The sequence below is a fragment of the Manihot esculenta genome, chromosome 12 (genome assembly GCF_001659605.2).
Source record: "Manihot esculenta cultivar AM560-2 chromosome 12, M.esculenta_v8, whole genome shotgun sequence".
Lineage (NCBI taxonomy): Eukaryota > Viridiplantae > Streptophyta > Magnoliopsida > Malpighiales > Euphorbiaceae > Manihot > Manihot esculenta.
The window spans coordinates 4,161,350-4,182,893 of NC_035172.2; the positions used below are offsets into that span (position 1 = coordinate 4,161,350).

Here is a 21,544-nt window from a genome sequence, read left to right on the forward strand (position 1 = left end):
CAAATGAGGACCAAACTTACTGAAACATAACTCTTAATATCTCCCCAAAACCCCTCTAAAACATCATAGGCATGCATGGCAAAATGGGCAAAAGAAGGCTGGACTGGGCACTTTCGGCGGCTGGTTCGGCAGCCGAAACCTCCCTCCAGAGACGAAACTCATGCATGTTCGGCGGCACCTTCGGCGGTCGAAAGCCTCGTCCAGAGACGAAACTCATGCACTTTCGGCGGCCGAACTCTCTCTTTCGGCGGCCGAAAGTCTCTTTCTCACCCAAAAGCCTAGCTTTCGGGGGCAAGGTTTGGCAGCCGAAACTGCCTCCACAAGGGGTTCGGCGGCCGAACCTTGCTTCGGCGGCCGAACCTGGATTCTCCAGAAAGGCAGAATCCGAGCACTACTTATGCTCTCAGCCTCCAAAATCCTATCAAACACCCATAACATGCATACCAACACTTCTCAACTAACATATAACCTATCTCATACATATAGAGGCCTCAAAACTAGTTCAAGCCTCAAAAACAACAACAAAACGCATATGATCAACATATGCTCAAACTCATGCTTATACCCCAAAACATACCATAAAACTCTCTTAACACTTCTAAAACTTGCTTTAAACATAAGGGGAGGTGAGGATCCATGCTTACCTCTTGAAGACCTAGAGGATTGATGATCCAAGCTTGGAGATGGGGAAAAACTCAATCAAAATCTCCAAGTGCTCAACTTTGCTTCCTTTTGCTCAAATCTCTAAAACAAAGCTCAAATCAAGTTAAAACATGCAAGAGTTGAGGAAAACATGAAAAATCACACCAAGGAGAGCTTGAACCTACCTTTGACCCAAAAACAGAGTGTTTAACACTCAAGTCTCGGGCAAAGGGGCTTTTGTAGTGGCCAACCGACTCTTCCTTCGGCGGCCTAACGTGCATGCAAAACCATGCAACTTTCGGCGGCCGAACTTCACCTTCGGCGGCCGAACCTGGCTTTTGTCCCCTTGGCCTTTTCATTTCAAAACTCAATTTTCTTAACTCAAAACATGCAAACATGAAAAAAAAACACTTAAAAACATCTTAAAAACCTTTCTTATACCCTTAGGGCAAGCTCCGACATCCTCGAATCCCGACGTCCAACGGAAAAACCGCCGGAACGTAGGAATTCCGATATCGGGGTCTAGCCGGGTATTACATAGAGTACTTATCTCAGACAACGGCAGACAATTTGACTGCAGTGTTTTCAGAGCCTTCACGACGAACATGGGCATATGGCATAAGTTCTCCTCCGTGGCTCATCCTCAGACTAATGGCCAAACAGAAGTCACCAACAGAGCTATCCTTCAAGGATTAAAGAAACGGCTGGATGGTGCAAAGGAGAATTGGGCAGAAGAACTCAATAGCATACTATGGGCACTCCGAACCACTCCCAGAGCGCCCACTAAAGAAACACCGTTTGCACTTGCTTATGGCACAGAAGCCGTAGTCCCAGTTGAACTGCAGATCCCCACTCATCGAGTCCAATTCGTTAATGAGAATACCAATGAGGATAAGTTAAGAAGCAACCTGGATGCTCTTGAGGAAGTCAGGGAAGAAGCCCAAGTCCGAACTGCCGCTTATCAACAACGAGCAGCGAAATATTACAACCAAAAGGTTAGAGAAAGAAGCTTAAAAGTGGGAGATCTGACCTTAAGAAACCTGGAAGCTACAGGAAAAAGAGCGGCCGCGGGCAAGTTAGCACCGACCTGGGAAGGTCCTTTCAAGGTGACAAAAGTGGTCAAGCCAGGGGTATACCGAATCGAAGATATGCAAGGAAACCCCGAGCCCCACGCTTGGAACATCCAGCACCTAAAGAGGTATTTCCCTTGAAGTATTTGTAAAGAAAAACATTGTATTTTGATGAATATGAGTAAATAAAATTGTCTACACAACATGATTGTCTTTATGAATAATATTCTTCCATGAAAAAGAAAGAACAGGGCTCAGAGAGATCCCTTGAAAAAACAAGACCTCAGTTAGGTCCAAAACCAGCTGAGATGACGAAGCGACAGTAAGGCCAATGAGCCTGAATCTTGTGCAAAACCTCAAAGAGGTACAAAAAACATCCGGCGAGGCCCCGAGGTCACCCCGGAACAAAAGCAAACAGTGTAACAGCCCGGATACCGAACTGCCACCGGCACTAGGATCCAGATCGACTTAAGGTCGCCGGGACCCGTAGTAAGCCTGCTATCCTGTCTGTATACCTGTGAAATCCCATACATGATCATACATGTGCTGTAAAACCATAAAACTTTTCTTCATTCCAAGGCTTAACCTGTGCATGCACTCTCTCTGTTCTCTACTAATCCCTACTAGAGCTCCTCATGGCTCTAGGCGGATCAAACTCAGAATGTTAAGCCTGGTTTTGCTCATAAACATACAACAATAAAGAAACATACATAAACTGATCATGTGACTCCACAAAGGGATTACAACTCTTCTAAGTCAAGCACTATGCTATACACTGTACATATACACTATCTCTTTACATTTACATGTCCACACTAGCTATTACACCACTCTGTACTCTTCCTGTACCCTGCTGAGTTCTCTCTGACCTCTGAACCTGCACAACTGGAGTTAGGGGAGAGGGATGAGCTACTATAGCCCAGTGAGTAGAATAGTAATAAAATACCAGGTGATAAAACATGCTCTCATGGAATGCAACACATAATCACATCACCTCGGCCGGACGGATCAAAACTCCCTCTATCTCATCTGGGGTACCGGAGTACCATGTGCCTGGTCCCCGTAAGGCTGTTCCAGGTCTTTGTGCCTGGTCCTCGTAGGGCTATTCCAGGTCTTTCCTCTGAGGGCTAATGAATCCTCACGAAGTCCGTGCCGTCTCACATAAGCAATGTACAAGGAGCCATGCCAAGTACAAGGATAGATGCAATGCATCATAAAACCTTTCAAAATCATCAAAGAAGCTCAGGATCTTCACTTACCTCTTACACAACTTGAGGATGAAGGATCCTAATGTGGAGATATGAAGAAAAGCTCTTCCAAAGCTCCAAACTTCAAACCTTGGTTCTTTGGCTCAAAACCTTCATAAGTCACCAAAACTCTTAAAACTCTTGAAAGATTTGATGAAAATCATGGAAAACATGAAAGTCAACGTAGGAGAGGCTGAAACTCACCTCTGGCTGCAAGTGGAGGAGAAATAACCTCCTTCCACCGACCCTTGGCCCTTTTATAGGTGGCTGGCCAGACCACCTTCGGCAGCCGAACGTGAAGCCGCAACCATGCAATGTTCGGCGGCCGAAAGTGACCTTCGGCGGCCGAACCTTTGCATTTCTCCCTTATTGCTTTTTTTTCAAAACTCAAGTCTTTTAACACTTCAAAACTGCAACTACCTTGGAAAACATATGCAGTACCCTTCTCGAGGGTTCCGACACCCGAGATTCCACCGGACGACAGGAATGCCGATGCCGGACTCGAGCCGGGTATTACAAACAGAATCCTGTAAGATCTCCTAAAAACAAAACAAAAAACAGCCGGCGGGGCCCCGAGGTCACCCCGGAACGGCCGGTGAGGATCATAAAGATGCCTCCCGGAGCATGAAGACCGGGATCCCCTAGAACTCCCGGGTAAACAAAGAAGACCGGGATCCCCTAGAACTCCCGGGTAAACAAAGAAGAACGGGATCCCCCAGAACTCCCGGAAAAACAAAAAACTGCCGGAAGGGCCCTGAGGTCACCCCGGAACAAAAACAGCCAGGATCTCGTAAGATCTCCTGAAAACAAAAATGGTTGGTGAAGGGCTTAAAAGCCTCCCAAAATGAAAATTTTCCATGCAGGGACAAACTCATAAAAACACAGTTCCGACCTCAAAAAAGAAAGGAGCCCAGAGCTACCAAAGAAGAATCAGGTTCCGACCTCCTGAAGAGGCACGATTGCTAAAGAAGCGCCGACCTCAAAACAGATGCTAACGTTAAAAGTATGGATATAGAACAAAAAGCCGAGCTCCTAGCTCGGACGGACCTGTATTCTCAAAAGCTCAAAGCCGGGCTCCCAGCTCGGATAGACTTATATCCTCAAAAGCTCAAAGATATGAAGGCCAAAGAAAAAGGCCGAGCTCCCTCTCTAAAAGGGCTCATAAATGAAGAAATCTTCAGAAGCATAAATAAGGGAGAAAAAGGGGCTATACTCAAAGCCCAGATCAGTTTATCCGGAACAAACATCCAAATTTACAACCAAGAAGAAGGGGCTAAAAGCAAAAAGCAGACATTCTAGTCACCATTAAAAGGTATGAGATTTGACCTCTCAGACTATTAGCTGAGCTTACAACTCAAGAGCAATTCAGAGCTTATGAATGAAAATACATAGTGTACAAATATGAGAAAAAAGATATTAGAGTATTTTGAGGAAAAAGAAAACTGATATTTTATTACAAATAACTATTACAAATTATCCTTCTGACAAGGTGGGGGGATAAATAGTCCTTAAAGGACTTACATCAGTAAGAACACCCTCGCCTACATTATTTATACTTGCAGTCACATCTGAAGGAAGCTCGGAATCCCTTGGATCAGAGCCCTCAACGTTTACAACAGGAGCTATCTCTGACTCAAGGTGGAGATCCTCCTTCTCAGAGTTAGGGTCATCCTTCCCTGACTCAAGGATTTCCACGTCCTCCCCCTCTAGCTCGGACTCTTCCGAAGAAGACTCAGCTGGCCGGCATATGTTCCTCCGGCAATCTCCTCGGGGCATAGGGAAATCATCCTCCCCATACAACACTGGCTCGCCATCTGAGTCCGCTTCGTACTTGCGAAGCTCGGCCAAAGGAGTATCAGGAGCGTGTCTGGCTTCTCTTAAACCACGATTATAGCCGGTCACATACATGCGGAAGGCTTTCTTAAGAATAGCCGCTCCCATTTCACCAGAAGCTTTATACTCATTAAGATGTGCTTCGCAGGCCTCAGCCACAAATTCCTTAAGCTCGGAAGAGTCCTTGTAGTCTTGGAGGTGAGCCTCACAGGCCTGCTCGATCTTCCTTTTCAGCTCATCAGACTCCTGATATTCCGCTATGCATTGCTCACGCACCAGCTGAGATTTGTCTTCAAAATGCTTTACTACCTTAAGCAGGGTTGAACACTTACGCTCCAAGGTCCTGACTTCATGGTTGAGCTGCTGATGGCGAAGGTTGAACTCTTCAGCCGAAGAAGACAGGTCTCTGATACGATCAGAGCTCGTACTCAACTCTTGTTCAAGGACCTCCATCCGAGCTAGGGCCTTTTCCTTCTGAGTTTTCACTTCATTAAGATGAGCCTGAAGTCCTTCAAAATCGGCCTTTAAAGCATCATATTGACGCTGGACCTCAGCTTTCTGGCTCACAGCCTCATTTCTTTCTTGAAGAGCCTGCGTCATAGAGGACAGTTGCTTCAAAACTTCTTCACAACGAACCTCCATCGCAGCTGCCCTCTCATCAGACACTTTGAGAACCTTACGAGTCTGAGACAGCTCTGCTTCTAAAGACTCGGTATGCTTTGCTGTCTCAGCCGCCTTCTCATCAGCCTTTTTAAGGGCCTCTAGCGCAGAGTGCAACTTCACCTGGAGGGACTGGATTTGCTCCCGAGCAGCTACCAGATTACCCCTCGCATCACTGGTTGCAGACAGATTTTCCTCCAGACGCGCCTCTTCAATCCGGCGGTCTATGGACTCCTGGAGGGAGCGATCACGAGCATCCACCTCCATAAAGAGGCCCGTCACCTAAAAAGGCAGAACAACTGTCAAGAAAAAGAAACGAAGCAAACCTAAAGAGAGGTGAAAAAAAAAAAAAAACACTTACCATCAGAAGCATTTCCCTAATTGAAGATCCGAGCTCCTCACGAGAGCGAGATCGGAAGGACACTTGCTCCTTGGTAGCACTGGCTAAGAGACCAGTCAGGGCAAGAAGACGAGGATCTGAAGCCTCTGTGATTCCGCCGAATATTCGTTCCTTGAGAAATTCGGCGACAGCACTGGTCGGAGACTCGGAGGTAATGTCCGACGTGTTCAGAGCGTTGTCAGAGGAAGACAACGGAGGCTCGGCAGCAACACTTTTCCCTTTCCCAATGGAAGGAAGGGCTAGAGAAGCTCCTGCAGCAGCCCTGGATTTCTTCCGAGCAGGAGATAGGGCAGATGTTCTAGGAGGGGCTGGGCGCTTGCCCCCGGTCTTTGATGGAATGCCCTCAGAGCCCTCAGGTTCAGTCCTCACAGGGGCGGAGATATCCTGGGTGGAAACCTCTGGAATTGGGTCCCCTATAAGGACAATCTCCAGCCCTGTCCCAGAGGCCTCCTTGTCTTTAGTAACAGGGGACTTAGATTTTTCCCCTGACACCCCTCCAGGAGAATGGGTAATACCCTGCTCTACTTGTTCAACGGTAGGGGTCTGCTCCACAATAGGAAGAGAGGTTCCTCCCACGCCCTCTGAGGAAATTGGGGCAGACCTAGACCCTTCAGCAGGCCTAAGAGTTGAGCTCGACCCACCACGGCTAGATGGCTTGGTGCTGCGGGAGCTCGGCTTCAAAGCTCTAGAAGAAGCTTTGGCGGGAGGTCGGCTAACCTTCTTGGAGGAAGCAGCTTGAACCATCTCCGCAGCAATCTCAGTCACTGAACGCCCATCCCCAAAAGCGTCAAAAATCGCATGCATATTGTCCCGAGATAGGACAAAGTTCTTGGGAAACTTGATGTCATTCATTTTTACTTCAGAAGCTACAAAAAACACGAAAGTACAAAGAGTCAGCATATCTTCTGATATTACGGGCAAAGAAGAAACAGAATAAGTAGACAAGGCACTATACCCGTGTCCCGGATATCCCTAAGATTGGACACGAACATACACTTCTCGATGTCATACTTCTTCTCAACAGAAGTCAGTCGAAGCAGCCCCACCTGCTCAACAAGACTCAATTGGGGCAACTCGTTGCACCCCGGAAAGATCTCCCCCCAACTTAGATCCACCTCCCACGTTCTGGCGGACTCTAATTTCAGCTCCGCCACAAGGAAATTCTCTACCCATCCCTTTATAGAATCCTTGTAGCCTGTGAGAAAAGATAACCCCCTACGGGGGGGAAAAGTAATAGAAGTTTTGAACCGCCTTAACCAGGCGGAAAAAAGTAACGAACAGACAGGCCGTGGGTGTAAAACCCCAACCCAGGCAGATAGACTCAAAACAGGACATGAACAAAATGGAGTTTGGGGATAACATCCGAGGAGTCACCCCGAAATATTCAAAAACCTCAATAAAGAAAGGGGTGAAAGGAAATGGTAGACCGAATTCTCTCTGCTTCAAGAAAAACACTATACGACGACCCTCTTGAGGATCCACCAAACCCGAAGGGGGTGGGTAAGGAAGAACTATCCTTTCATTTGGAAGAGGCGCTCGAATCAGATACAGAGGAGTATCTAAGAGCCTCCGGGAAATGTACCTAGTTATGTTGGAAGGAGTAATATGCGACTCAATGTCAACAACATCAGGAAGCTCTGAAAGGGCCATGGAAGAACAAGGAAGCGTACCTAAAAATGCAATAAGGTGAGAAAAGCAGAAGGAGTTGCAGGGAGACAGAAAGCAGAAAAGAGCTAGTTTCTTCAGAAGACAGAAGGAATTCGAAATGAAAGGCAATAATGAGATGAAACGTTGATCTGAACAGTTTTGTCTTGGAGCGGCGCGATCATTAATTACTCTCGAAGTTTACCCTCTCAACGGTTATATAATAACCAGCGAGAAGGTAAAGGGGCAAAAGGATGATCGCTGGGCTTCTCCACAAGGGCCAAGTCCACAGTGACAGCTCATCTACATAAGCCCATTGGCCATCTACATAATACAAGCCCAACTCGTCAGTCACAGTAACTCAACCTGCAAAAATTCACCACTTCACCACTTCCACGGTAAATACCAAAGAAATAGAGGGGCAAGTTATGAAAAGACTCAAAAGTACAAACAGGTGGAAGCATGATAAAGGTCAGACCTGCTTATCACTCAAAAAGTTATAAGATTTAATTCGATTGTTATTGAACAAATGACGCGAGATCGGAGGCAACAAGGGCACCTCGGAAACATACAGAGCTAAGGGCTTAGAGTTCAACCTATGAAATGAAAGTAGAGCTCACAGGTCAGCATTCTAGCTCGGAAAAAGTAAACCGAAATAGAGCTCACAGGTCTGTAAGTCCAGCTCGGAAAGAGTAACGCGAAAGCTCAGTTGGCTAAGAGGATTCGGAGTTCAGACCATTAATCAAAAGCAAAAGCTCACGAATACGGTCAGTTCAGCTCGGAAAAAACAAAATTTAGTTGGCTAAGGCTATAAAGAAAGCAGTATCAGTACTCCATCCACGACAAAGAAAAGAACAAGCTCAAGTATGAACAAAAAACAAGAATTTCATTAAAAGAAAAGTACATTACAGAATGGAAGATTATCCTTAAAGAATTTACATATCCGGGCCTACAGAATGGAAGACTATCCTTAAAGGATTTACATGTCCGGATACTTCACCATCTACGATTACATCGTCATCACCTACCTCACTACTCTAATCTTCAGCTCGGAAGAACTCTCGCAGCTCGGAATGTGAGTTTGGCAGAAAAGGCCAAGATCAGTCTCGTTATTATAGGGGAATTGAACAAGTTGATTCCCATAAGTATTTCTCACTGTTCCCCTATAATAGGTCGACACCCTGATTGCCCAGATGTGATTCATGATACATACAGACAGGATATAATATCCGAGCTTGTCCGTATGTACCATGAAAACACGAGCTTTCTAGTTACGGCTCCAAGGAGATCGCTGAGCATACATTCGAAGGTATCGCCAGAAGCTTGACTGAGTGCAGCAGATCTCAGTCTCGCATAATACTGGTACTTCACACCAAAGTCTTGCATAATACTGGTACTTCACATCAAAGGGAACAATAAGTTGATCATTCTCTCCACTTCCATTTATATCAAAAGAAGACGACGGGGGCATTAAGGAAATTTCCTTTTTCTTCTCGGAAGAAGGAGCAGACCTCTCATCAGCCCAGAACCTCTTTGGAGCTCGGACAACAAACTGAGGAGGAGGCCGGCCAGACGACCTGGGTAAAACAGTCTCAATAGCTTGTCGAATAATCCCACCCATCGGCCGTCCTACCAGCAGGATCTCCAAAGCACCGTCCAGACTCCTTAGAGGTAACATCAAATTTTCAAGAATTTTGAACTGACCCATTCTTATCTCAGGTACTGCAAAAAGTTTCAAAACAGAGACAAGTCAGAAACAATTCTCCATCAAGATGATAAAAGCAAGATTAACCTCTGGGGCAACAAAGCAATGCAAACTCAAGCTCATCTCATTCCGTTTGAAGAAGGCGTCAAATGGATCCTTTGCAGATAAAACAGAACCATCAGAACAATCTCGCTGGAGGAAAAAAGCAGACAGAGAAACGGAAAGGAAGAACCTCTTGTTCCAGCAGAGGATTTGAGAATGAAGAAAAGTTAGCGTTGATATGTACCCGGAGCCTGAGGCCTTAGCACGGAGCAGAGCTATGCTAGACTCTAAGCTAACGGTGTCAGAATTTTAAAAGATAGTCATGGAAAAGGAAACAAAGGACATGTCCAGATAATGATGATAGGAAAACAAAGACAGCAAAGAACACGAAGAATGGAGAAAAGCCAGAAAAGGAAAAGAGCAGATAGGATTCGGAAACTGCACAACGACAGAAAGATGAAAGGATGTTATTAAGGCACCTGAACACGAACAGGCGCGGTCATAATGGTTCTTGATATTCACCCCCTCGGCAGTAGGAGCAATAACTACCGAGAAGGTGAATGGGCAATTGATGACCGCCGGATTTCTCCATCCTGGCCCAGGGCCTTGATCATAGCCAAAAGCCCATCTTGCAGAGGCCCACACACCTGATACACGAGACAAGTCTGGTTCGTGCCACCTTCAAGGCCGGGCTCAACCAAGCTTCTTCACTTAGATCGGCCCAGTCCGTGACTAGCAGGCCCTCTCCTCCCAGACTCAGCGTCCGGCCCGACTCTCGGCCCGGCCCAGTATCCAGAGCCATACTAAGACAGCCTAGCAGATCCGCTCGAACGTACGCACGAGGAGAATCAGAGGCCGTTACGCATGGAGCAGGCTGCTGATACCCTCGTACGCCCGAATCTGTATGTCAGAGACGCGTGTCCCAATCATGGAAAGGCCTTTACACGTCACCAGCAAGCATAGCGAAATGGATAAAAGGGGAACCCCTCCCCAGAAAGTTTAAGTTTATTTTTCAATACCAAAACTCTTGTAAAACCCTCTTCTATTGGATCTCAGATCATCAATTATATATTTTAATAGTTTGTTTGGTTTTTTTTAATAAAAAATTTAAAAAGAAAATAAAAGAAAAAAATAAAAATTTATTTTCTATCATCACTTAGAAGAAAAATAAAAGAAAAAATTGAAAAAATATTATATGGAACAAAATGAGCAGTTTCCTCTCTAAAATAGAGAGTAACATTATAAAAAAAAAAAGAAAATATGTATTTCGCTATCACAAAAAATAATAATTTTTTATTGAAGAAAACTTTTTCATCATGTTTATTTTTCTTCTCATTATTTATTTTATTTTATATTTTTTTTTTCTGCAAAAACTTACCCAAAAATATAATATTTAACAATTGACGAGTAAATTAGCCAGCATGAGTTAATGTTTATTATTTTGATTAAACAAAAACCCAACAATAGGAAAAGCGCCCCCACGGGAAAAGTTTCGCGAAGGTTAGCTCATGCTGCGAGATCTGAGCCTGGTGTGAATCCACCGAACAGCCTTGTCTACAACGAGCAACCTTCTCCGCTTCTCTGTCTGTCTGCTCCTCCGCTAAACTGCGAACAAGGGAACTCAACTCAAGTAGAATTTGTTAGAGATTCGGACATAGTTTTTTGAGAGACTAGTAGATCGAATCTCGAAGAAGATGAATATATTCAGATTAGCAGGTGATATGACTCACCTTGCCAGCGTTCTCGTATTGCTCCTCAAGATCCACACCATCAAATCCTGCGCTGGTACTCCCTCCCTTCTCTTTTACTCCGTATTTTTGCGTATGAAATGTTCATGAATTTTAGTTTAAGAATGAATAGGAGATTTCACTTTATTTTTCTGTATATGTATCTGGGTATTTGTTATCTTATTGAGTTTGATTAGATTGTTAATTTGATTGTTATGCATTGTGGGAGAAATATGAGCGAGAATGCTGGTGTAAGTTAAAGTCTAGCCTTCACTTGAGGGTCTCTTGTAATAGTTGTGTGCACTAAGCCCATTTTTTTCTGAGCCTTCAAAATTACAATGGTCAAGGGCGCTAAGATTTTTGTGGGTTCATCACTTAAATCTACCATGCAAATGGAGACAAAAAAGGAGTTGTGGATTGTAATTTCTTTTGTGTTAATTCAACCCAGATCCATAATCTATTGTTTATTCTTCTCGCATAAACGTAAAGAAACTAGAACAAAATACTGAATTATCGCAAAGTGTTATTAAATTCCCTGAATTCTTATCTTCTAAATACATCTATTGGATCCTTTTCTAACTTTACAAGTATTCAAAAAATTTTCCCCCTCCTTTTAAGATGGTCCAACACAAGTTGCTAGAGTTATTAAATCAAAAGACTCCTACTGGACAATGCATGAAAACTTAGCAATCCTAAAAGTACATGTTAACTAATTGTATTCAACTTGATGAGGATGTTTCCCATTCCAATAAAAAAATTGGCTTTCTGGACAACAAGGTCTCTCATTCTTGTGAAATCTTTTATTCCAAACAAGAGGTAAAGCTTCTCCATCATGAATTGTGAGTTACCCTCAGAAATGCTTGTTGAATCTCAAAGAAAACCACTCTGATAGAAGTAGTTTTTTCTTTATCTAAGTATGCATGTATACACACACACATACATATATTAGAAATCATGGTGTTTACTTTATCAAGTTGTCGTTGTTTTTATGTTTTCTTTTTTCTGTTCCTTTGTTTTTCTTTTTAATTTTGAGTATACTATGTTTTGTGCAGGCGTTTCTTTGAAGACCCAAGAACTCTACGCTCTTGTTTTTGCTACTCGCTATTTGGATATATTTACGGATTTCATATCTCTCTACAATACTATCATGAAGCTAATATTTTTAGGAAGTTCATTTTCAATTGTTTGGTACATGAGGAACCACAAGATTGTCAATAGGTCTTATGATAAATCTCAGGATACCTTCCGTCATTATTTCCTTATCCTTCCTTGCTTACTCTTGGCCCTTATTGTTAATGAGAAATTCACATTTAAAGAGGTTGGTTTCCATCATATTTACCTTTTATTATTTCCTTTTTCTAGTGATAGCTCTGCATACATTTGCAGAGTCTATTTTTAAGCCACTTGACTATATGTGCAAAAATTTTTCAACTACAAATGAGAAGATAGCTTTGCCTCCCTTTCTGTGCTTCTCTGTTCTTATATGCTTCATAACAAAATTGGTTAGGTGATGTGGGCATTTTCCATATATTTAGAAGCTGTTGCCATACTTCCTCAGCTTGTGCTGTTACAAAGAACTAGAAATATTGATAACTTGACCGGGCAATATGTATTTCTTCTTGGGTAAGCTACCATTTCAGATTTGTTGAATCATTAACATTGCCTGAGGTTTCATATACTTATGTTTGTGTATACATGATTAGCTGTCAAGTTGCTGTTGTACCTAGTCTCAGATGCCTAAGAAAGAGGTTAATATTTTTTTCTTCTTGTTGCAGTGCATACCGAGCTCTATACATTCTCAACTGGATTTATCGCTACTTCACTGAGCCGCACTATATCCATTGGATAAGTATGAATTCTCCTTATTTCTCTCCATGTGTGTGTATCTGTCTTATCTGTCTGCTTCTTTCAAAACAGACACAGGCATATGCATGCTTGTGCGCATAGATGAAAGTAGTAAATTTCCTTGGGGATTTGCTTTTTTTTTTTCACTGTACAGTATTTTTGATGTTGTATTTATCATGCACATGATCAGTAATCTTGTTACTTGAATATGGAAATGGCTGTTGTCGAGAATCTGGGTATTGATCTTGCATTTCCCTATTATGAATTTGATGGAAAAGGGTTATAGATCATGTAGCCAGTCAAATGAGTGAAAAAGAAGGATTTTAAATATTCCAAATGTTTTGGTTATGACTGCCAAAGAAAAAAAAAACCTAGCTGATTTGTATTTGGTTTTATGCTTATTATAGTGCCAAGGTCATGGTTGTTAAAGGCACGACTCGTGGTTGAGGTTAAACAAGCATTGTGTCTAATGCCTTTATCATGGTTAGGCAGGTAACCTAACTGAACATACAGTTCATATCAGGCACAAGGCAGTAGTGATGAGTGTTGAGAGAGAGAGAGAGTCAGAGACTTCCACCCGAAAAGAACAAAAAAGTAATAATAAGGTGGCGATGCTTTGACTAGCCCCCCCTCCTGCCTCTCCTTCTCTTTCTCCCAAATTACCTTTTTTTTTTTTACAATTAGGGTTGTCTACAATCAATATCTTGCTTCTGCTCTTCCTTTTCTTCAATCTCCTCACTGTCTCTCTCCTAGTTTTGCCCTCCTTTCTTTTTGGTCCTTGCACGGTCTACACCTGGACAGTGTAAGAGGTGTTACTATTAGTGGTATCAGTGCTCTCCTTCCTTCTCTACTACTCTCTGTTGTACTTTCTTTTCCTTTTGTTCATGCATTTCTTCTTCTTCTTCTTCTTCTTTTTAAACTGAATTCAAAGAAACCTAGAATGCTATTTTCTCTCATGGGGTGATAAAAACTCTCTTTTCGTCTCAACTATGGATTTTATTCATTTATTTTCTTGGGTTCTCTACCCTTTGCTGCCTTGATATGAAATGTGAATTCTAGAAATTATGCCTGTAATAATTCCTTTGTAAAAGCTCCTACATGGAACACACATGTTATCTAAAGGATGGAACTTATTTATATATATGCAACGTCAGATGTAAGACCCTTTTCTGCCAAATTATGGATTCTTATATGGTTCTTTTCACATGCTTTTTGAGGAATCCCATGGGTTTCTAAGTTTTTGAACCATTTCTTGTATCCCTATCCTACTTTGTTATTACAGATTGATTTGTGGGAAAAATAAGTAGAGGGATAAATCACTTGTAGTTGTCTGCCATTTTTGTCTTCCTAGTAAATTTACCACTTATTCTCACTGTCATGCTGTATGTCTCTGTGCTTCTGCATCTGTCTTGCATGAGTTATCCTGATCCACTCATCAGGTTATCTTCTTCTTTTTTTGTTTTTTTAAGGTATCCTGATCCATCATCAACTCATGTAATTTTTTCAAAAAGTTATTCTGATCCCTCATGTATTTTTTGTTTGAGGGCATTTTTGCTACAACAATTAAGTCCCATGACAGTATCATTCGCTCTTCTATGTGCCACTGCCATGTGGTTTATGTTAATTTTTCCTATCATCCTTTTCCATTTTCTTTTCTTTTTTACTTTGGGTGCTCTCTACACTGATGATTTCTATTTCATGGGAATGCACTGCAGCTTGGATATCTGGGCTTGTGCAAACATTGCTTTACGCGGACTTTTTCTATTATTACTTTGAGAGGTACTCGAACTATTCAAGTAAGTCTTATGTGTTTCCCGTAGCTATCGAGTATTCACTCCATTTTTTGTTTTCAAACTCTGGTGCAGCTGGAAAAACAACAAGAAGCTCCAGTTACCTGCTTGAAAAGCTAAAGGACAGATCCTCTGTGCTTGAGGACATCCTGATTTGTCAACAGCAACAGCCTATTTTTATTTCTTTTCTTAATTCAACTTATTTTAGAGAGATATATTGTTCTGAGATTTCTTGGAGAAGGTAATTGTTTGCAGATACCATAAAAGTGAAAGCAATTGCTTGTTTTTGCCGAATATATTTGTAAAGAAGAATATTAACGTTAGTACATTTAGTTCACTTGTGATGTCAGTTGCATTAATATTGCATGTTGCATCTTGCATGAGAACTCATGACTATTGCGAGTAGCTGGAAGATGGATGTTTGAGTTGTCGACTGTAATGCTGAGGCGACAGCACTTATCACCGTCTTGATACTTTGCATATTTTGATTTCTCAGCAGATGAAAAGGAAATCAAGTTGCATATACAGTTCCTGTAAATATTGCAAGTTTCTAACTAGCAATGCAGGCTGAACAAACCGTCAGAACCTCAATCTTTCGGACAAGATTGCATTTTCAATTATTATGTTGTATGTGTTTTAAGGGATACAAGTACTTGCAGGGCAGGATTGTCATCCTGCAATCAACATCTGCCAACTGAGAAAGGCACAAAATATCCATGATTCATGAGGCAACAGTAAATAAACGTGGTTTACCATATAAGACAGTGAACTATTTACAGATAAATGTCATGAACTTTCCATTATTATCTTAAAAATGCATTGAACTATTTACATTACACGTAATTACCGATAAATATTTTCTGACAAAAAAAAATTACCAATAACATGTAATAAAAAAGAAAATTAAAATTGTTCATATAAAATATTGTCATAGGGTTAAAGGTTGATTTTGTTTATATTTCACAACTGTGAATATCTTTTTTTTGTTAATTTTTTGTCAAAATTAAATATTTTTCCTAAAAAATTTAAAGGGTGTATTGGATAAAAAAAAAAACCTCTATTTACTATGATTTAATTCGCAAAAAAAGAATGTAAAGGTAAGTATTTGCATTCATTCGCTCGATTTGTTAGAATTATAGTTAGAGTATTAAATTTAATTTTGAAAAATTAATAATAAATTATAATATAATTTCAAATGTTTTATTTAACTAATAAAATATATTTTAATATATATTTTTTTATATAATAAATATAAAATATATTTATTTTTAATATAAAATTTAAATTAAAAGAATATTTATTTATTAATATAAAATTTTAAAGACTGTATTGTAATTTGTTATTAATTAAATCTTTCACTATAATTATGACAGATTGAAAAATATTATTTTTATTATTTAAAATTTTAAATATAAATATAAATTAATATACACATTTAAACTTTTATCTAACAAGTTAAATTTAAAATATATTTTTATGTTAATTTTTTTTGAATCAAATATTTTTATGTTAATTATATTTATCATTGTATAAAAATTATATATTTAGTAATATAAAATTTTATAGACTATAGTTCAACATTAATTTTTTTAAATTTAATTTAATTTTCTTACTATAATTAGGATAAATTAAAAAGGATTAATTTTATCAATTAAGATTTAAAGTTTTAGATATAATTGTGAATTAATATAAATGTTTAATAAATAAAATTTAAAATATATTTTTATGTTAATTTAATATTTTAACTTGCAAAATATTTTTTGTAAGAATATACTAGCTAATTGGGTTACGGATTAATTTTTTTTTTTTACAATATTCAAACCTTTGATTTTTTTTTTTATATAATTTACAAAGTGAATAGAAAATATACAAACTAATTTTTCTAAAATAAAATGAATTATATAATTTAATAAGTTGCTAAGTTCTATGCTTGGGAGGGAAGTAAGCAAACAAAAGCCAAAACCCAAAAGGTATAAAAAGAAACAGGAAAAAAGAGAGATCCTGAGAGAATATGAAAATGGAGAGTGCTGTGCTGTCTCTGAATCTAAAATGGCGTACAATTCAGGGCTTCTCTCATGTTCTTCCATTATCCTGCTTCACCATTTATACCTCTCTTCTCGTTTTGGTTTCGTCTCATCAATCCACTCCAACCCCAATCCTCCCAATCTGCTTGCAATGCAGTCCCAACAACAGGGTATGGATTTATTTTCTTCGCACTGGCTTTAATCTTAGCAGCCTTTACAATTAATTTCCTTGTCATGGATTTCAATATTTTCATTGCCTTTTGTTGTGTGCATCAATGCCCTGAATCAAGTATTTTCTGATATTGATGGAAATTTTTAATTTGTTTATGGATTTTGCTATTTGCAGAAACGGATGAATTAGAAGTAAACAAGAGGCTGCTTCAGGAGCTTGAAGATATGGGATTCACAATTGGCCGAGCAGCACGCGCACTTCACCATTCAGGTGGGCCCAGTATATTTACGTATGTATGTGGGATGTGATACTTGTATGTTTTATATTTGTGTTAAATCCTACTGATATAATGACTATTTCATATTCGAATTAGAAAGGATTTTAACTTTTTTATGTATTCTCATTAAATTAATTTACATAAAATGACATTTTAATAAGTAAACATACTGGAGCTATAAAGCAATGAAAGACTCCTAAATCACTAAAAGGAACTTATGTGTGTTAAGCTTTTCAATGCTTAGGGTATAAGTGCATTTTTGTTTGATCTGCAAGGACAACACATTAGTTGCAATTTAATTGGAGAATCATGTGCTTGGAAGTTTGCTTCCTTGAAGCATTTTCTTTTTCCAAATGGATTTTGATTTCATGCGGTATTCTAAGTGATTTCTTCAGCAATTGGTCCTTTTGACAGGCCTTCCTGCCTTTCATATTATTTGCTAATCTTGTGCTTTTGTGAACGTAAAATTTTTTATTCCTCAGGCAATGCTAGCCTTGAGGCTGCCATAAATTGGATTATTGATCATGAGAATGACCCAGATATTGATCAAGTGCCCTTGGTATGATTTTTTTTATATATGTATATATTTTATTTCATTTTTTGTTATACATGCAGGTTTTCCTTATATTGCATAAGGTAGTGATAGTCTCGACTTATTTCTTTCTTTATTTTCTTTTAAAATCATATTATGGAGTTTAGTGCTGTGCTCTCTCTCTCTCTCTCTCTCTCATTCTTATTTGGATGGAAGGGAATAATGTATATAACTTATTCACACGAATTACATTTGAATAGAACTAAATGTTATTATATTTTCCTGCATAACCATCCTCAACTCTTTATGATATATTAAAAATATCATCTGCCTTCTTGTCAACCATTTAGGATGGGCAGCTACAACTTGTAAAAACTCGAGACAATGTCTGTTGGTGTCTAAATTAAAGCAGCTGCAGCATTCGAGTTGTACTTATATTGAAAATAATAATTCTTTTTTGTAATTTTGTTTAGTTAGTTTTGCTCATCAGACCTGGTTAGCAGGAAAAGTTAGAGCCAAACTGTTATTCAGACTTACTGGTAGGAACAATATTATCTATCAAGTGTCTCTCTTAACTTAGTTCATTGGTGCAAATAAAGCAGTCTTTTATCAAAATTTCTGAAGCATTTGACCATACCGTGAGAAATTTCTGCATACTTCCATGCCACGTCTTATTTCATGGTTTGTTCTAGAAATAAGAATTTTATGGTTTCCTCAGTTTTTATCGACCCTTGCTAGTGTAGATCACATTTTAGCTAAGGAGTAAGAAGCAGTAATTCATTAGGAAAATGAATTTCTGTAGTAAATTTAAGAAATTAAAAGTTTGATATTATATTGTAACAGGACTCACTTATCTTGCCTGTTCAATAAAATCCAGATAGCAGTGAACATAGATATCGAGTCTCCTCAACCATTAACTACTGAGGAAATACAGAATAAGGTGCAAGAATTAAGGTTTGTTCTGCATGGTTTCTTTTTGATAGAGCATTGCTTCATTGCTAATTATCAAATACAGTTGCTTTACGCTTGTTATTTCTGCATTGCCCATTTATATTCTTTTCGATTTCTTTTCCCTAGAACTTTTGATGCTTCATGCAGCTTTTCTTTTTGTCTTTTGTTGCTCATTTAATCACTTTTTCCGTTGTTACTTACTTTTAGGGATCAAGTTCGCAAGAGGAATGAAGAAGAAGAAAAGAAACTTGAAAGGGAAAAGGAGAAGGTGCATACACTTAGGTTGATGATTTTTTCTTCCTTCTTTCGTTTGATGATTCCTTTCTTCTTCCTGCAAATCATACTCCAGTTTTGTTGTTAAAAATATTCTTTTCCTTCTTCCTTTACATCATCCGCTGCTTTTGTTGCTAAAAAATATGAAGAGAAACAGAAAAATAATTGAATACATGTGCCATCTTACTCTCGCCATATGATTAATTCTATTGCTGGGAGCATGTTAACAATGCTGCATAGGTGTTGAAGACAGTTGATGGATAGAGGATGATAGCAAGTTCTAATGATGCTCATTTTTTCCATACTTGTGCCAAAAGTCACATGGTTAAATAATCAATTTGGCATAACTTGTGCACCAGTATTTTTTCCTGCATGTTATATGGCAGCTACTTGTTTTAGGAAAGGATTCGAGCTGGTAAGGAAATCCTTGCGGCAAAGAGAATCGCTGAAGAAAATGAAAGAAAACGGTATGTTCCTAGTCTTTTATTTATGGCAATCTCATATTAGTTTGTCCCCATTTTTCTTAAAACAAGAAATTGATTCCTCATTTTCACATCTGAGAAAATTTCCCAGATATTTAGCCTTGAGGAAAGCAGAAAAAGAGGAAGAGAAGAGGGCAAGGGAGAAAGTTCTTCAGAAGCTAGAAGCAGATAAGGTGTTTACTATTTCTATATTTCTGCCTCTCAACATAGAAGTTCTCCTGCCAAATACTGAAATGGGAAAAACAAAAGAGAAAAAGTGATCAATAAAAAATTGTAGTTATACAACAAGTAAAAGCAGAAAGAGGAGCACTTGACAAGATTTTTGTTATTTGGAAAACAAATGAACAATTGATGGATAAGTAACTGCCTAGAGATATTTAGCTTATGAGAATTCTGCAGAACCTTTGCCTAGCATGTAGGCACATGGTACACTAAATGTCTGGGGTAACGCCAAGATCTCTACCTTAGATGTTATATCCTTTCTTTTTATGCATATAACAGACTTGCAAGCACATTAGAGCAGTTAAGAAGTCATCCTTTTTGACTGATGCCCTAAATTGTATTAAAGAATTTGGAAAATCATTGCTGTTGATCTCCTATGATTCTCATCAGTTCCAAAAATATTTTGACTGTCAATTCATTTTGAAAATGTTCATTTTCTTCACAGGTGGAAAGAAGGCGAATGCTTGGATTGCCACCATCAGTTAGCCATGAGGCTATAAATACTTCCAGACATGTTGTACAGGAAAAAAAGGTCTGGTATCCTTTGCTAATTCTGTACCTGAGAAATCACAATAATTATGCAGAAAGAAGCTGATAGTTAAATGCTTTTGATCACTTTCATGTTAATTCCAGAACTTTTATCTTTCTGCTACAAGGGCTGAGCAATTAAGAGAATGTTTAAGGTCTCTCAGGCGCAATCATAAGGTTAACAACTCTTTCCTCTCTGCTGGTAGTTATAAAAAGCAAAAGGCTGTTTGTGAACTTTTGAATTGGAACTAGGTGTTCGAGATCTTCTTGTAAAAAATATAATATAAATTCATGGAGAACTGAAAATCTCAACAAGATTTATATGAATTTCAACATCACCAGAGAGTGCTTATTAGGCAAGTTCTAGACGATGCTTTATTAGTTTGAAGTATTACTGTACATGTTCCGTCTGTTGTTCTGCACTCATTTTCTTTAATAAGCATTACTCCTTGTTTTCAACATCTTATGTTTAGTGTTTTGGGTGTAGGATGATGATGCTACAGTCAAGAGGGCCTTTCAAACTCTTTTGATTTATGTGGGGAATGTTGCAAAGAATCCTGATGTGGAAAAATTCCGAAAGATCCGAATCACTAATCCATTATTCCAGGTCCTTACTTCTCTGATTAATTGTGTTGACAAAGCCATTTTCCTGTCATTATCAGCTAGCCAGATATATTGAGAAGTTATCCTCCAATAAATTTTGAGTTGTCCACTCATTGGGGACCTACGAGATTGGTTATTGCCATAAAATTTCAATCTCGTAGGCCATCTGGCATCATGGACATATAAAATTATAGTTGATTAAGTGAGAATTATAGTTTGAGGATCATGATGTCTTGCATACAGCAAAAAAGCTGTCTGTCCTTCTCATTTGCTAAATCAACATGTTCTTCTGCCTTTCAAGCTTTATGAAGAAATTTCCCACTTCAACAGCTGTGAGGAGTTCACCTATTCATCCTTTTCATGCCTTAGATATTTGGTTATAAACTTTTTCTATGTATTTTAAATGATGGAATACTTATACATCCAAAATCGTTTGCTAGATTAGTTGGCTTGCCTGATTTTCTTTAAACCCAGATTCTATTATTTGCAAGTATATCCTAAAAATATTTAGCAACAGGAAAGAGTTGGAAGACTGAAAGGAGGCATTGAGTTTCTTGAACTTTGTGGATTTGAGAGAATTGAAGGGAGCAATTTCTTATACCTTCCTTATAACAAGGTGGACATGGCACTTTTAAACTCAGCTGGAACTGAAATAAGATCTGCAATAACAAATCCCTTCTATGGTCTTCTCTCTTATGGGTAAGAGACAAATGGGGGCTAAGGTAGGTCCACTGACTAGATTCTTCAAATTAGGAAATCTTAACGATAAATGACTATTATGTTCATTGTTGTTGTATATTGGGTTCCCATGTTATTATGTAAGACTATCATGTTCTGAAAGCTTTTGGAAATAAATACATTATTATTCTATTTTC

At 39.1% G+C, this 21,544-nt stretch overlaps 2 protein-coding genes across 2 annotated transcripts; both read left to right on the forward strand.

The window, feature by feature from the left end:
* The first annotated feature begins 10,663 nt into the window (after window positions 1-10,663).
* LOC110628869 (ER lumen protein-retaining receptor) lies at window positions 10,664-14,954 on the forward strand. The gene is made up of 6 exons (XM_021775692.2): window positions 10,664-11,028; window positions 12,023-12,288; window positions 12,478-12,593; window positions 12,746-12,819; window positions 14,531-14,594; window positions 14,681-14,954. The coding sequence occupies exons 1-6, from the start codon at window positions 10,938-10,940 to the stop codon at window positions 14,715-14,717; spliced, it is 648 nt and encodes a 215-aa protein (XP_021631384.1). The 5' UTR covers window positions 10,664-10,937; the 3' UTR covers window positions 14,718-14,954.
* A 1,555-nt stretch (window positions 14,955-16,509) lies between these two features.
* LOC110628048 (E3 ubiquitin-protein ligase BRE1A) lies at window positions 16,510-21,544 on the forward strand. The gene is made up of 11 exons (XM_021774493.2): window positions 16,510-16,799; window positions 16,976-17,071; window positions 17,561-17,637; window positions 18,488-18,564; window positions 18,769-18,829; window positions 19,234-19,301; window positions 19,408-19,489; window positions 19,984-20,070; window positions 20,172-20,243; window positions 20,554-20,673; window positions 21,187-21,544. The coding sequence occupies exons 1-11, from the start codon at window positions 16,532-16,534 to the stop codon at window positions 21,370-21,372; spliced, it is 1,194 nt and encodes a 397-aa protein (XP_021630185.2). The 5' UTR covers window positions 16,510-16,531; the 3' UTR covers window positions 21,373-21,544.